Source organism: Protopterus annectens, chromosome 1.part1 (genome assembly GCF_019279795.1).
Source record: "Protopterus annectens isolate FY-2018-M chromosome 1.part1, PAN1.0, whole genome shotgun sequence".
Classification (NCBI taxonomy): Eukaryota; Metazoa; Chordata; order Ceratodontiformes; family Protopteridae; genus Protopterus; species Protopterus annectens.
Window position 1 is genome coordinate 518,672,413 of NC_056726.1, and position 15,417 is coordinate 518,687,829.

Here is a 15,417-nt window from a genome sequence, read left to right on the forward strand (position 1 = left end):
ATTCTGCAAAGGAGGTAGGCTTTGGTCCCTCCTTGTTTGTTGAGGTACCACATAACTGTGGTGTTGTCTGTGAATATTAGAAGGTGGAGGGTTGGAAGAAAAACCTCCAGGGCCAGGAGAACTGCAGTCATTTCCCTGACATTGATATGCTTCGTTGAAGGGTAGGATTACATGTTTCCTGAACCCTGAAATCCTTGCAGGTAGCTCCCCACCCTAGGTCTGATGCATCTGTGTGCATGAATTGGGTTGGGGAGGGGATTTGGAGTGGTTATCCCAAGTTGTGAAGGCTTTGTAGAATCTACTACCTTAGTTCTGATTTGAGGCAGGGCAGAAAAGGAATATGCTTCTCCAGGGAGTGTTGGTGTTGTGACTACATGTTTTTGAGGTACCACTGGAACTTCCACATGTGCATTCTTGCTAAGGGAAGGATAGGAATGGTGGCTGCCATGAGCCCCAGGAGTTGCAGGAATTGTCTTACAGAAATCTGGGGTTCCAGTAAAAGATTTTGTAAGTGGGTGGAGAGGAAATGGACCTTTTCCAGGGGAAGAAAGTGCCACATCAGATCTGTCCTGATTCTGCAGCCCACAAAGATTTTGTCTTGCTGTGGGAGCAAGGAGGATTTGTTTATGTTCAGGGTGAAGCCCACATTTTGAAGAAGGGTGGTGGTGAATCTGAGGTGGGCTTGGAGAAGGACTTCTGTCTCTGCTATAAGGAGAATGTCGTCTAGGTAGGGATAGAGTTGGATACCTTGGGTCCAGCAGTAAGCATTGGCTGGGGCTAGGCATTTTGTGAGTACCCTGAGTGCAGTAGACAAATCAATGGGCAAGGCTGTAAACTGAAAATGAGAGCAGGGTCCAGAAAAACATAAGAATTTTCTGTTGGAGAGTTTTATGGGAATATGGAGATAAGCCCCCTTTATACCCAGTGTGACCATGTAGGCCTGGGCTGGGATAAGAGGGAGAAGGGTTGGAAGGGAAAGCATTTTGAATGGCAGAACTTTTAGAAATTGGTTTACAAATGATAGATCCTGTATAGTTCTCCAAAGGCCTTCCTTTTTTGAGACCAGAAAGTCTTGAGTAAAGCCCTTTTCCTTCCTGCCCTGAAGGAACAGGTTCTATTGTTCCTAATTTTTGGAGGTCTAAAAGAATTTGTGGCAGGAGGTGGATTTGATTTTTGGGTGGAAAGGGAATGTGCCTTGAGATGGGCTTTTCCCACCAAAAAAGGACGCATCCATTTTGAATGATAGTCAGTACCCATTGGTCTGAAGTAATGGTTTTCCAAAATGGTAAACAGTAGGTTAGGCGGGCTGTCAACGACAGATGGGCAAGGCAGTCATGCATTCTTGGGTGTATTTCTATCCTGAAATGGCTGTCTAGGAGTTGGTTGAGAGGTAACAGATCTGGAGTAGGTTTGCCTTCTGGTTCCTCTCCTGTGCCTGGTGGAGGAGGGGGTGGTAGAAGAAGGGGATCTCCTGACAAATGAAATCTTAGCAGGGTAGTTCCTGTAATGCTTAGGAAAAAGGGACACAAGCAAATGCTTTATGTCCTGCAGCCCCTTGCTTTTCTCCTGCAGGTTTTTAAAAAGTTCTGCAGATTGTTTACCAAACAAAATGTGATACTCTAATGGGACAGCCAAAATTTTAGTTTTGAAGTCTTCAGGAAGAGGTTGTAGGCGAAGACAAGAATATCTGTGGAGGACAGAAACAGAAGCTGCTGACCTAGCAAAGACCTGTGCTGTGTCATAACTCCACCGAATGGAGTGTCTGGCTACTTGTGAAGCCAGAGACAGTTTACATGCTATGTTAGATTTAGTAGGGTAGTCAGGTGTGGCAGCCAGGAGATTGGAGTTTTGTGAAACAAGGTCCAGGGCATATTTTACCATGTGTGTCTGGTATTTGATAGCACAGAAAGCCAGGGTGGAGGAGGTATACACTTTTTTCCCAATCCTGTCCATGTTTTTGCTGTCTTTATCAGTAGGCAGAAGAGATGCAGAGAGAATATGTCTAGATTGCTTGTCCGGAGAGACAGCAGTAACTGCAGGGTCTGCCAGGGGGGAGGGTTTAATTAAGAATATTTGCTCATCAGGTACCATATAAAACCTGTCTGGTATTTTAGGTGCAGGTGGCTGAGAGTCAGGCTTCATGGATGCAGAGGTAAAAGCATCCAGATAGGCAGGTAAGACAGGTGGGATGGCTAATGGGGAGGGAGACTCCACTTGAAGGAGTTCAAAATACCTCCTCTGAGTGTCAGTCATCTGGGTAGTGTCCCATTTGAAGTACTCTTTCATCTTAGTTATAGATTCATCAAAGGTAATGTCCTCTGGTGGGGAGTCCCCTTCAATGGATTCCTCATCTGGAGAATAGTATTCCAAAGGAGAGGCAATCTGGGATGCATAAGAGATGGACTCTTCAGAAGAAGAGTAATAAGGTTCTAGGCCCTCCTCTCCTTCTTGTGTAGTCTGCAAGAGGAGGGAAATGGCAGAGGCAGGTCTAGGGCTGAGCACAAGGATAGTGGAGGGGGAAGAGGCTGCGGGCCTGAGAGCAATAAAGGCCTGCATCAAAGAGTTAAGTGAAGTGAATCATTGCCAATCTGGAACCCCGACAGGGGTAGTAGTTAAATGCTTAGTTTTTTTGTTTTCGTTTAGTAGGCGTAGGTCTAGGAGACAGCCTAGGCTCAAAAGCCTGAGTCTCAGGAATTGGCATCTCTGAAGGTCCTTCAACTGATTCTGGTTCCCCCTTGACCTTAGTAGGGACAGACGTCTGGGCTATCTCCGTGGATGTGCCGGCCATTACGTCTGAAGTGGCTTCCTTGGTGGGAGCCGTCAAAGTAGTCGGTTCTGTCGGGAATCCCTCAACCCCTAGATCGGAAGCTGGCAGGACGTCAGATGGTGGAGAGGCAACAGAGGTAGGCCTGGAAACTTTGGCCTTTTTCTGTGGTGGTTCAGTGGGAATGGCCAATTCGGGATCCATCCTAAGTGCAAGTTTTTTGAGATGTTGGTTCTCTAAATACAAGTTTAGTGGGGCTAGATGGCTGCGGAGGGTCTTCGGTACAAAAGACTGGCAAATAGAACAAGCAGTATGATCGTGTTCCTTCCCTAGACAAAAGATGCAATGGTCATGTGTATCTTTATGCAGTATCTGACATCTGCAACGGCATTTGCCCTTCTTAGCTGACATTGGCTAATGCTAAATACAGCTAACCAAGCTCAAGCAAAAGGATACGGAAAAGTTTCCCCAATGGGGTACTAAGTCTTCGAGTGTAAGAGCGAAGCAATCGATATGACGTCATCTGCAGCTGAAAGGTTTTGAGGTCTGTGCGTGCAGACATCATATTTAAGGTCCCTGGTTTATGGCCCTACATGCGACATCCCATGCACCTACAGCAACCAGGCTTAAGCTTTTGTATAGAAGCCGATGTTTGGGTTGGCTGAGGTGGGAAATCCCACACTAAGAATACTGCAACATAGGAATAGAAGGACATACAAAGCTCTATTCCTTACATTGTAATAATGACTGCATTTATTGCCATAACTGACAAAGTCAACACAGCCACTGTTAATCAACATCACTAGTCTGAAGCCTCATTACCAATAGTGGATTATAATAGGAGCAAAATGGGTGGCTGCCTGGAGCCCACAGCTTCACAGATGCCAGTGTCTAGCACAAACAAACAAACAAAAAAAAAACAAAAAAACATCTCCTTGAGTTGCTGGTAGCTCTAGCTCAGGTGGATTTAAAAGATACCACAGCACCTATTAAAAAGAGAAGGGATCCTTTATTTATATACAAAAATAACTCTTATTTACAAAATATTTACATGTATACAAATATATAAATATACAAATCTATTTACACATATTCAGCATTTCCTTTAAAATCATGCTAAATGTTCAATCCTTTTGGACTCCCACTTCTTTTTCCATAGCCACCATCTGATTTTACTTAATAGTGTTGCTAAAATCCATTTACCAGTAAACATGATTTCATTTATTTTTTCATGCCATATAACATAAAATAACTTATCTAGTCTTTTAACATATTCTTTACTTCTATTCTTATAATATTCATATTTAATCATATCCATGTTTACTTTAACCACTCCTTTTACATCTTAAACAAAGACTTCCTTATATAGTTCTCCTGATAAGGTTTTTACTCTTTTACATTTCAAAAACGCATGTTCCATTGTGTCTTCTTCTTGACTGGCAATGTAAACATATTCCATCACTTTTCTCTTTATATGGCTTATTTCCTTTTGCTGGCAATTTATCTATTACCAGTCTCCAACAAAATAAATCTTGACATTTTACTTCTAATAACACCATTTGCTTCTTATTTTTATAGCTTTAATTTTTCATTTGTTCTTTTCACATGGTTGTATTTAGTAATGTTTTATCATTACATTCTTTTACCATACTTTTCTACCTTTTCTCTACATTATCAGTTTGTATTTTCCACAACATATGCTTCTTGGTAACATTTTATTTCTTCATTTATACACTCTTTCTCTTTTACTCTTTTTATCATGCCCCAAACAGATCATACATATATGTGTACAGTTGTACTACAAATATCACATCATCTTCATTTATCCACTTTAACACTTTGTACAAATTTAATGAAGCAGCATACACCACTGGGTTAATTAACTCTAACCTCTCCTCCTTCTGGATTTACATACAAAACTCCTTGCTTTACTGGGTTTAATTTAGAACCCCATGTAAATGGAAAGAATATCTGCAATAATTCCTTTTCAAATAATGTTGGCAGCATAAACACACTTACCACATATGCTAGAATCATTATTATTCAATACTCCATGTTTTAATTGTCTTCTATCGTCCTTAAGAACTTTATGCTCTTATCATTATTTTAAGCCATCATTAATCTTGCTTTGCATGACTAGTGTACATGTGTGTGTGAATTAAGTTAGAATACTTTACTATGGTTACTGTGTTTGTGTGAAACAGATTCAAAATGTTACTCTGGTCATTTATTATTATTAATTTTTGACACAGAAGGATGCAGTCAACAATGTAGTTATAATTGCTGAGTTTGAGAAATGTCTGTTGATGAGAATGTCTGACTCTACCAAGTTGATAAAGTTAAAAAGTCATTAGTCTGTCTACAGGATTAGTGTGTACTTGTGTAAATCAAACTGGAATACTTTATTGTGGCCATTTTTTCACAGTCAAACATTTAATTTGTATACAATCAATAAGGTGACCATAACTGATGCCTATGGATATTGGTGGATTACAATGACATTAATGTGAGTACCTTTCCATGGTTGAAATGTTCTGAAATGGCTACTTTTATCATTATTGGTTAATATAGTTTGTTTTACTGCTACCTGGAAAAATATTTAAAACTACAAATTTAAAACAAACTCTAACAAATGTTGCTGTATTACACCAGAAATATAATTAAACAAATCGGGTAGGTGAATTCAAAAGAACATGTATATTTATGTATGACCCTAAAAATGTATGCAGGAAAGGGTAGGGGCACAGTTTGAAAACAGCCCAGGGTCCAAGGAACACTTACTCTACCAAATCACTGTTGTTGTTGCTGTTGATAGGGTATAACAGTTCTGTAATGGCAATACAAAAGACACAACAGCATAACTTGGGGGCAAAAATTGTTCTGTCTAGCTAAATGAAGTCTTAAGAACACCTGATACCCTCGAAAAATGAAGTACCTCTCAGTCTTGTACTGTGCCTCTGAAACAATTAATTAAAAGATAGCTGAAAAATCCACAAGTAAAGAGTATTTTTGCTATCATCATTTTTGCAGTGCCAAGATCTCTGCATCACTTTAAGTGGTTAGTGTTATTTTTTTAATTTGTTATTGCCAAAAACAGCCTGGTGGGGCTGTCATGCTGTTGCAATTCCATTTTACAGCCATGGTTTCTTATTTCTGCAACATACTCAGTAGCAGCATATAATTACATCAAAGGCAATGTTTCTCTGGTCCTCTCTCTCTCTCTCTCTCTCTCTCCATCCTCTTAAAATGTCAGTATTGTGATTGTCTGTAGCAAGACTGTCAGTTTATCTTTCTTTTTGATTTTTTAGCAGACATTTTATATGCAGACCTTTAAAGTATGTTTGAATGTTAGGGTTGAAAGTACAGCTTTTAGCTGTTTCTGTTTAACCATAACATTACTATGACAGGTATTATTTCCACATATTTTCTACGATTCAATGCTGGTCATCTGTGACATATAGCTATCACTTAACAGAGCAACGTGGCAATCTTTTCAGAAAGCCTACTTGCTTTCAAGCTCCTAAATAGGGTTTTACTGAACTTTTCCTTAATCTGGGATCAGGGCCTAAATATCAAGCTTCATTTAAGAAAATGTCTTGAATGAAGCTACAACCCTCTCCTTCTCAATGACTTGTTGACTAAAACTGCCTATATTCTGTAACCAGTTCTACACCAAATGCCAAAATAAAATGTAAGATTTCACAGTAAGTGAAAATGCTGCAGAATCAAGTGCAAGCATGAACTGGAGAAATATAACATTTTCTTTAGTTTTGGCATTTTCTGGTTGGATTAAAAAATAAGAAAAGCATTCTGTGATGAGAAAAAAACATCATTATAAGAATCTTAAAGCAGGATATTAGAAATGCTATGGTTGAAAAATGAATCCTCCTTCAGATAAGGAAAATCTCAATAGTATAATAGACGCATCTAAGCAGAAGAGATTGCTACAACTAATGAAGAAGGATCTATACAGAAAAGCTCTCCACTGGTAAAAGCAAAGATGGCATATCTTGTTTCCAATTTTCTGATCCAGATCTCATGGGGTTAGACTATGTAACTGGGCCTCTGAAGACTCTTCTTAGTGGTTCCAAAATTGTTGATGGTGTAGTGTTTCAACTGTTACTGGGAAGCACTCATGAAGAAGACAAAATACTTTAACAACATAATAAAATGTATTCATTTTCTTAAAGCTATGTACTACTGCCTAACTCTTTCAGGTGAACCGTTCGCCATATATAATGAATGTGGCATAAAAAATATTTTCCCTGCAGTTTAACCACAGAAAAGGGATAGCTTTCAGATTAAACCTCTGATAAATTTATAAATAAATCATGCAGTTCAGTTCAACTATTTAGCAAAAACAAACTCTTAAAATATGATCTGGAACCATTTTCTGAAAGAAATGTATACTGAAAGTATCTTAGAACTAGTTAGCTGTATCTGTTTTAACCAATCAAACAATGGGCTAGCAACATGTGTTAAATGCAAACACTGAACAAGTGTCCATTTTATCAGCAATCTAAATTTCACGCAACAGAAAAAAACAGTAAGAAAAGAAAGAAAAAGGAAAAGCAGTGACGTAAAAAGCCAGGTGTAACTAATTCTACAGCAGTGGAGATATGAAAATGAAGAGATGTGTGGTACTTTATACTTCTACATCATCAGAAACAAGTATGGCAGACTGGTACAATGTGAAAATGGCTAAATAAGTGAACATCTTGTACTGCTTTACTTAGAAAAGCAAATGTATATCTTCTGTAACACTATGTAGCTGCATAATTTAGTTTACGTTCATTTTCAAGTCAGATTTTCACTGTTGGCAATGAGTTTATATTTAGAAACCTGAGTATGGCTCAAGTACTATAGTACAGCATTACAAATAAAAAAAAATTACTTTAACTGTACCTCTGTCAGGAGAATTTAATAATGTTGCAGATGAGGAGGAAAGACGCTTGTTTATGATGGGATCAACATATTTCGTAAGGTTCATTGTTGAAACTGACCGCCTGTCTGCATCTAAAACAAACGGAGATATTGCCATGTAATAGCTGACATGCAGCATTTCAACTTTCTTCTCATCTTTGTGTCAAAAAGAACTAATTAGAAACTAAAATGCTAACCCCACTAATTTACTACATATTGGGAACTTACCACCTGCATGCATTAACTATAGGTCACTTGAAAGTCTAGATACTACTTTTTGGGTTAGATTTATAACCTCAGACTTCTTCCAAAGATTTCAAGCATCTGCATGGATCATGTACTTTTCTGGCACTCATGTAAAACTACATCTAGTTTAATTTGCTACCACCCAATCTCCACTGTAAAATATCAATTAGTCAATAAAAATATAAGTAACATTTGTTGGGTTATTGCAGAACCCAAAAACAAGACAAATTATAGTGTGTGTACTGTGTACAGTCTATGAAAGGAACACAAATGTTAGCATTAATGTTTCAATGTGTAATCTTCTTCAGAAGTAATTTCAGACATAAAAATAAAATGACTCCATTACTTTTTAAAATATTTGTATGCATTTCTGAAGGAGATTCCTAGTCAAAACATATATTCTACCATTTATGCTCTACTTGCAGTACGCAATTATGGCTGCCCTTTAACTCTGTGAATCTCAAAGTGAGCAAACTCTAACTATAGTAAAATGAGCTGGATCAAGCCCATGTTTTCTCCCCCTTCCCAATTAAATGCATATCTGAGAGTTGGTAATAAAGAGCATGGGGTGGGGCAAAACCTCACATAACGGCACTTAGGAGAATTTGTCTCCTCAGAGGAAATGAGGTCAAGCCACATCACTTCTGTAAATATCAGAATTTGCTATTTTGTCACTCAGAGAAACACAATGAAACTGTGTACTTATACCCTGCTTTGTCTTGTTTCCAGTCTGCAAAAACTCCACTGTTAATTAATATAATATTTCACCCCTCCCCCCAAAAAGAAAATGTTATTCTTGAAATAGCTATGCTCAGGATTTACTAAGCCAGAAAAAATGCTAAACTACAGAGAGAGTACTACTATAAGACACTGACGATGATGTATGCATTGAAAACTTTGGGAAATGAACGATAAAAGTTGTAAAAATTAATGCAATGTAAGAAACAAAAGCTAAAAGTGTAAACAAGGTGAATGATAGCAATCAAATGAAGAGACAAATCAGGCAGGAAGATGTAGATATTCATACCAAATAACAGCAGGGATCTAAGCAAGAAAACGGTGGCATTTCAGATACTGACGCAAGGGGAAATAGGCACAACAAGTATGGCTACACATACGGTAAGAGGTTGGGATATGAGAATCTCATGATATCAGTTGTTCAGGATAAGCTAGGCAAAACGTGGGTAAGCAGTGTACATTCATCTATCCATGGTTATGAGTTGCACCTAGCTCCAATAGTAGCCACTGGAACAGCTGCCACCATCCACAAAGTTTACTAAACAAATAGGGAAAGAATACATGTGTAAAATCTTACCATAACCATAGATGTCCTTCTCTTCCATGTTGCAGTATTCATAACATGAGGGATTCCCCATCTAGGTGACCCAAACATCCGGCCAGTACACAAAAGACTTAAGCTACTGCTAGGTACATGTGAAGTTAGGCCATAAAAGTGATGTCTGCACGTACCATCCTCAGAAATGAATGCCCTAGTCAGAACACCAGACCAAGGATAACATGAAAAGGCATTTATCATCCAAAGAAGAACATGAACCAAGGGGGAAGGTGGTGGTATAGAATACTGCAACATGGAAGAGGAGAACATCTATGGTTATGGTAAGATTTTACACAACTATTCTATGTCCTTCTATTCCCATGCTGCAGTATTCATAACATAAGGGAAAAAAAACAAAGCTCATGAGAGGGAAAGGGAGGTTGGAGCACATAATTTGCTATTTTGTCACTCACAGAAGTCTCCATAAATCCATGCAGAATTGTTCTGGCAAAATCTGCCCTGGATCTGGAGACAGATTCCTACTTGTAGTGTTTAGTGAAGGTGTGGGCAGAGGACCAAGTACCTGCTTCCAGGATAGAGGCAGTGACCAGACCCCTGAAGAAGGCCCCAGAGGAAGCTATAGCCCCAGTGAAATGGGCATTAACTAAATGAGGAAAATGCTTACCCCTGAGACAAGTAGCAGAAAGAAATGACTTTAGATATCGAAGAGGAAATTTCTGTTTAGAGACACGTTTACCCAGCGCTGTGGGGTGAAAAGAAACAAATAATTGCTCAGACTTCCTAATGGATTTGATCTTATCCAGGAATAATCTGAGTTGTCTATGTACATCTAAAGTGTGGAGTACCATCTCACTCGAGTTTTGAGAGGTAGGGAAAAGAGTAGGTAAGTGAATGCATTGGTTAAGGGATAAGTCATTAACTACTTTAAGCATGAAAGGATTGGTATGAAGAGAAACCCTATCCCTGTGGAAAATTAAATAGAGTTGCAAAGCCATTAAATCCTGAAGCTCAGAATCTCTTCTAGCAGAGGTGATGGCTTCCAGTAAAATAGTTTTCCAAGTGCGGAATTTTAAAGAAGCATAAGCTGCAGGTTCAAAGGGTGTCTGAGTCAGTTTTTACAGAACAAAATTCAAATCCCAGGGAGGAGGTACAGGTTTCCTGGGAGGTCTTATGTGCAAGACGTCTTTTAAGATAAGCTTAACATCTAACATAGAAGCCAAGGGGGAGATAAAGGCAGAAATGGCTGATAAATGGGCTTTAACCGAAGAATAAGCCAGTCCAGCCTTGCTCAAACAAGTAAGACAGGACTAGGGGAATATTCACTGAAAATGGATCTAGTTGCTTGTTAAGACAGCAGATGGAGAACCTTTTCCATTTGGACAAATAGGATCTCCTGGTACTGGGTTTCCTGGCCTCCTGCAGGACTAGATGCATGTCCTCAGAGAAAAGGTGTCTAAAAGGAATCAGAAGCCTATCACCCATAGTGTCAGATTCAGTGTTGTCAGATGTGGGTGAATGAGAGATCTCTTGTCTTGTGTAAGAAGATCTACCCTGTGAGATAACTTGTGATGATTGCCCCTGGCTAATTGCAGAAGAGAGAACCAATGCTGTCTTAGCCAAAAGGGGGTCACCAGCAAGATTTTTGGGGTGCTGAATCTTCAGCAAGACTTTCTGAATAAGTGGGAAGGGCAGGAATGCACAGAGAAACATCCCCTTCCATGAGAAAAAAGGGAATCCACCTTCCATACCAGAAGGTGTGGAGCTCTGGCATAACATTTTGGATGTTGTCTGTTCAGAGAAGAGGCAAAAAGATCTATTTGATGTGTACCACACTGTTGGAGAATGTCCAGAAACACATTCCCATGGATCATCCATCTGTGGGCTTGTGTCATGGATCTGCTCACTGTGCCTGCTAGAAAATTTTGAGTTGATGGGATGTAACTCACTGGCAAAGTTACGTCTGCTGGTAAGGCAATCTCCCAGGCTTGCAGAGATAACCTGCAGAAAAGGTAAGATTTTGTCGTCTCCCCATTTGTTCACATACCAAAGAACTGTGGTGTTGTCTGTGAACAGTTTCAAGAGGCCTGGTTGAAGAGATGAATGGATAGCTTGAAGTGCCAGAATCATAGCTCTCATCTCCTTGATGTTGATGTGTTGTTTTCTTATCGAAGGAGATCACAGGCCTTGGACCTTTAGGTTCCCCAAAGTTGCTCCCCACCCCAAGTCTGAGGCATCTTTAAACAGCTCCCGAATGGGGTCTGGTGGCTGAAGGGGGTGCCCTGGATTCTGAGATATTTTTGAATCCACCAATGCAATTCCTTTTTCAGGCATGGAAGAAGTGGAAGAACAAACTCCAGAGGATGAGCATGCTGAGACCAAAGTATTTTTCAGGTACCAGGAACTTTCGCATGTGAAGTCTGGCTAGGGGAAGCACTGGTATAACAGAAGCCATGAACCCAAACATCCTGAGAAACTCTCTGATTGTCAAAGAAGTAAGAGGAAGAAACTGTTGGAAAGAGGTCAGCAGAGAGTGCATCTTTTGCAAAGGCAGAAAGTCCATCATAAGCAGGCCTGATCCTGAGAAGGGGTTAGTAAAGACTTGTTGTAGAAGATAGCGAATCCTATTCTTAGAAGCAAGGAGATGGTGGTTTGAAGATTCTGGTATAGGATGTCTGGATGTTTTGCTTGGATAAGCAGGTTGTCCAGGTAAGGGTAGATGAGAATTCCTTGTAGTCTACAGAAGGCAAAGACAGGAGCCAAACATTTTGTGAATACCCTTGGAGTCGTAGACAGTCCAAAGGGCAAAGCATAAAACTGAAAATGAAAGGAAGCAACAGAAAACTGTAAGAATTTCTTGAACAGAGGCTGATTGGGAATATGAAGGTATGCATCCTTGATGTCTAGGGAAACCAGAAAATTCCGAGGGAACAAGAGAGGAAACAGAGTTTGTAGTGTGAGTATCCTGAAGGTGGGAACTTATAGGAAAAGACTGAGCTGGGACAAATCTAAAATTGGTCTCCAAGGACCATCTTTCCTGGGGACTAAGAACATCCTTAAATAGAAGCTTTTTCCTCTTTCCATGGAGGGAACTTCTTGAATGGTCCCCTGTGAGATCAAGTCTTGAATCACTTGTGGAAAGAGAAGGTTCTGGTCCCTTGGGGGTTGAGGGATACCCATGAATAGAGAAATAGGTTTCTAAGTCATGAAATAACCATTTTGGAAAATGAACAAGATCCATTTGTCTGAGGTAATGTTTGTCCAGGTAGATAGGGAGTGGGAGATGTGCTGGGAGACAGGGATTTTTGTGAGGATGGCCAGGTAGTCACAGACTGCCTGGCTAAGCGGGTCTTATGGGTGGAAGGTGGCTGAGACCTTGGAGTGTGACTGTGTGAGCTCTTCTTTTGAGGCTGAAAAGATGCTGGGGTTCTTTTCTTATAAAGTTAGGCTTGGAAGTGTAATTTCTGTGGTATTTTGGAACTGGAGAGACAAGAATATGTTTTAGTTCCTGGAGTTCTTTCTCTTTTTCTTGGAGCGTTTTGAAGATGGTGGTAGCATTTTTACCAAAAATGGCAGAGTTGTCCAGGGGTGCATCCATTATTTTTGCCTTGAAATCCTCAGGCAAAGGCTGCAGACTTACCCAGGAGTACCTCCTGCAGACAAATCCAGATGCTGCTGAGCTTCGAGAGACCTCAGCAGCATCATAACTACATTTAATGGAGTGACTATTAGCTTGGGAAGAAAGTGTCAGGCGTGAAGAGAGTTGGGACTTGGCTGCTGAATCTGGAAGGTCTGTAAGCAATTTAGAAGCCTGTGAAAGTAGGGCCAGTACATACTTAGATATACGTGTCTGATAATTAATGGCCCTAAAAGCCAGACTGGAAGAAGTGTAGAGGTTTTTTTCCAAGTCCCTCCATCATTTTACTGTCCTTATCTGAGAACAATAGGGTAGTGGAAGGCAGCAGCCTAAAAGCTTTATCTGCAAATATTGAAATTCCTGCTGGGTCTGCAGGAGGGCATCTGAACAGAAACTTACTGTCCTCATGGACTTTATAAAATCTGCCTAGTCTTTTGAGCACAGAAGGTTGAGGGCTTTTGGATGCTGAAAGAAAAGCATCCTGATAGGCTGGTAACACAGGTGGAATAGCAGAAGGTATAGGAAAGTCCATTTGTAAGATGTCATAGTACCTCTTTTGTACTTCTGAAACCTGAGAGCTTTCCCACTTGAAAAACTCCCTCATCTTTGAAATAGTCTCACCAAAGGAAATATCTTCGTCATGCGAGTCCCCACCATTACAGCCAACCTCAGGGGAAGCATAACCCAGGGGGAAGCCAATCTGTGTGGAGTAGGCCAGACACTCATCTGAAGATGAATCCTCTTCTTCAGAGGACTCTTTTTCCACAGCAGGACTCATAAGTAAAGGAGCTGGAGGCTGTACAGGAGTATATGGCCGAGTAGAGGAGGGCCTGAGTGCTAAAAAGGCATTCAGGATTCCCTGAAAAAAGGCTTGTTAATCTTGGGAAGGATCTTGGGAAGGAGAAAGATGTTCTTGTTTTGTTGTTTCTTCTTCTGTGGAGGATCTGTTCTAGGATGGGAAGGTTGGGCTGATGTAGGCCTAAGCTCCGGCACAGATGTCTGCAAATCCTCTATCATTAAGCCAGGAGAAGTACTGCAAGATATGTCTAAAGGAGAGAGCCATGGTTCTCCTCTTACCGTTCTTAAATGATGTCTGCAATGCCTCTGCAGATGTGCTTAAGGAACTCTCCATAACAGCTTCTAAATTAGAAACTGCTGAGGGAAGACGGCTGGACACCGTACAAACCTCCGGGCCTTCACTGGCCTCAAGAGGACTGTCCGGGTTCAGAGGTGCAGCTGAAGAGTCAGGCTTGACAATCTGGTATTACAAAGGAGAAAGATGTTTTTGTTTCTTCTTCTGTGGAGGCTCTGTCTTAGGCTGGGAAGGTTTGGCTAACAAAGGCCTATGCTCCGGCACTGATGTCGGCAAATCCTCTAACAATAAAACAGGAGAGGTACTGCAAGGTAAGTCTAAAGGAGTGAGCTGTGGTGTCCCCTTACCATCTGTAAAAGACATCTGCAATGCCTCTGTGCACGTGCTTAAGGAACCCTTCTAAATTAGTTCCCGCCAAGGGAAGAGAGCCAGACACCGTACGGCCCTCCAAGGTTTTCACTGGCCTAGAGAGGGATGCCCAGATTCAGAGATGCAGCCGAAGATTCCAACCTTACCATTTTCATCTTCTTCTGAGGCTCACCCGATGGACCCAAGCCACCTTCCAGAGTGAATGCTAACTGCTTTAACCTCTGGTTCTCTAGGTAAATATTTATGGCTAAAAGATGACTGTGGAGTGTCTTAGGAACAAATGCCTGACAAATGGAGCAAGCCTTGTAATCGTGAGAAGACACCAGGCAGAAAAGGCACTGATTGTGATTGTCTTTGTGTAGAATCTGTCTTCCACAGTGGCACTTGTCCTTCTTGGATGACATTAACCTAAGACAAATATGCAGTACAAAAGCACAAATAAATTTTCCTTAGTGGAGCACTTAACTGAAAGTACAGAAACTTCGGTGATTAGACGAATGATAGAAGATGGCATTTGGACTGGCAGCAGAGACGTTCTAAGGTTGGTACGTGCAGACATCACTTTAATGGCCTACATCAGCGGCATCCTGTGACCAGCATCACACGTACCTAGCAGTAGCTTAAGTCTTTGGTACACTGGCTTGACGTTCGGGTCACCTAGGCGGGGAATTCCTCATGTTATGAATACTGCAACAGGGGAATAGAAGGACATTAGAAGTAGATTGCCACGCCTTTCTTTAGTATCTGACACATGCAGTGCATGTACAGCTACAGACAATTAGATTTGATAGTTTACCTACCACATGCTTTTGTGAGGTGGAAAGAAACTGGAGTACCTGGGGAAGACCTACACAAGCGCATGGAGGACATGCAGACTCCACACACAGAAGGCACCCAAGCTGAGAATCAAACTGGAAAAATCTCTTGCTTACAATGCTACTCACTGCACCTCTATGCTGCCCTGGTGTACATTAGAGAAGGAATACTTACGATGAACTTAATGTCAAGGATGCAGAAAAAAGAGAGGACAGGGACCTCAATAATCTTCAAAAGCAGTCATCCTAGCAGGAAATGGGTTAGAACTGGAGGTT

At 40.7% G+C, this 15,417-nt stretch overlaps 1 protein-coding gene across 1 annotated transcript in view; it reads right to left on the minus strand.

Moving 5' to 3' along the window:
- MAP7 (microtubule associated protein 7) overlaps positions 1-15,417 on the minus strand; it is a 1,390,439-nt gene that overhangs the window by 557,566 nt on the left and 817,456 nt on the right. Inside the window, exon 10 of the mRNA XM_044076419.1 lies at positions 7,670-7,780. Within this exon, the coding sequence (XP_043932354.1) occupies positions 7,670-7,780 (111 nt within the window). The remainder of the gene's footprint in view (positions 1-7,669; positions 7,781-15,417) is intronic.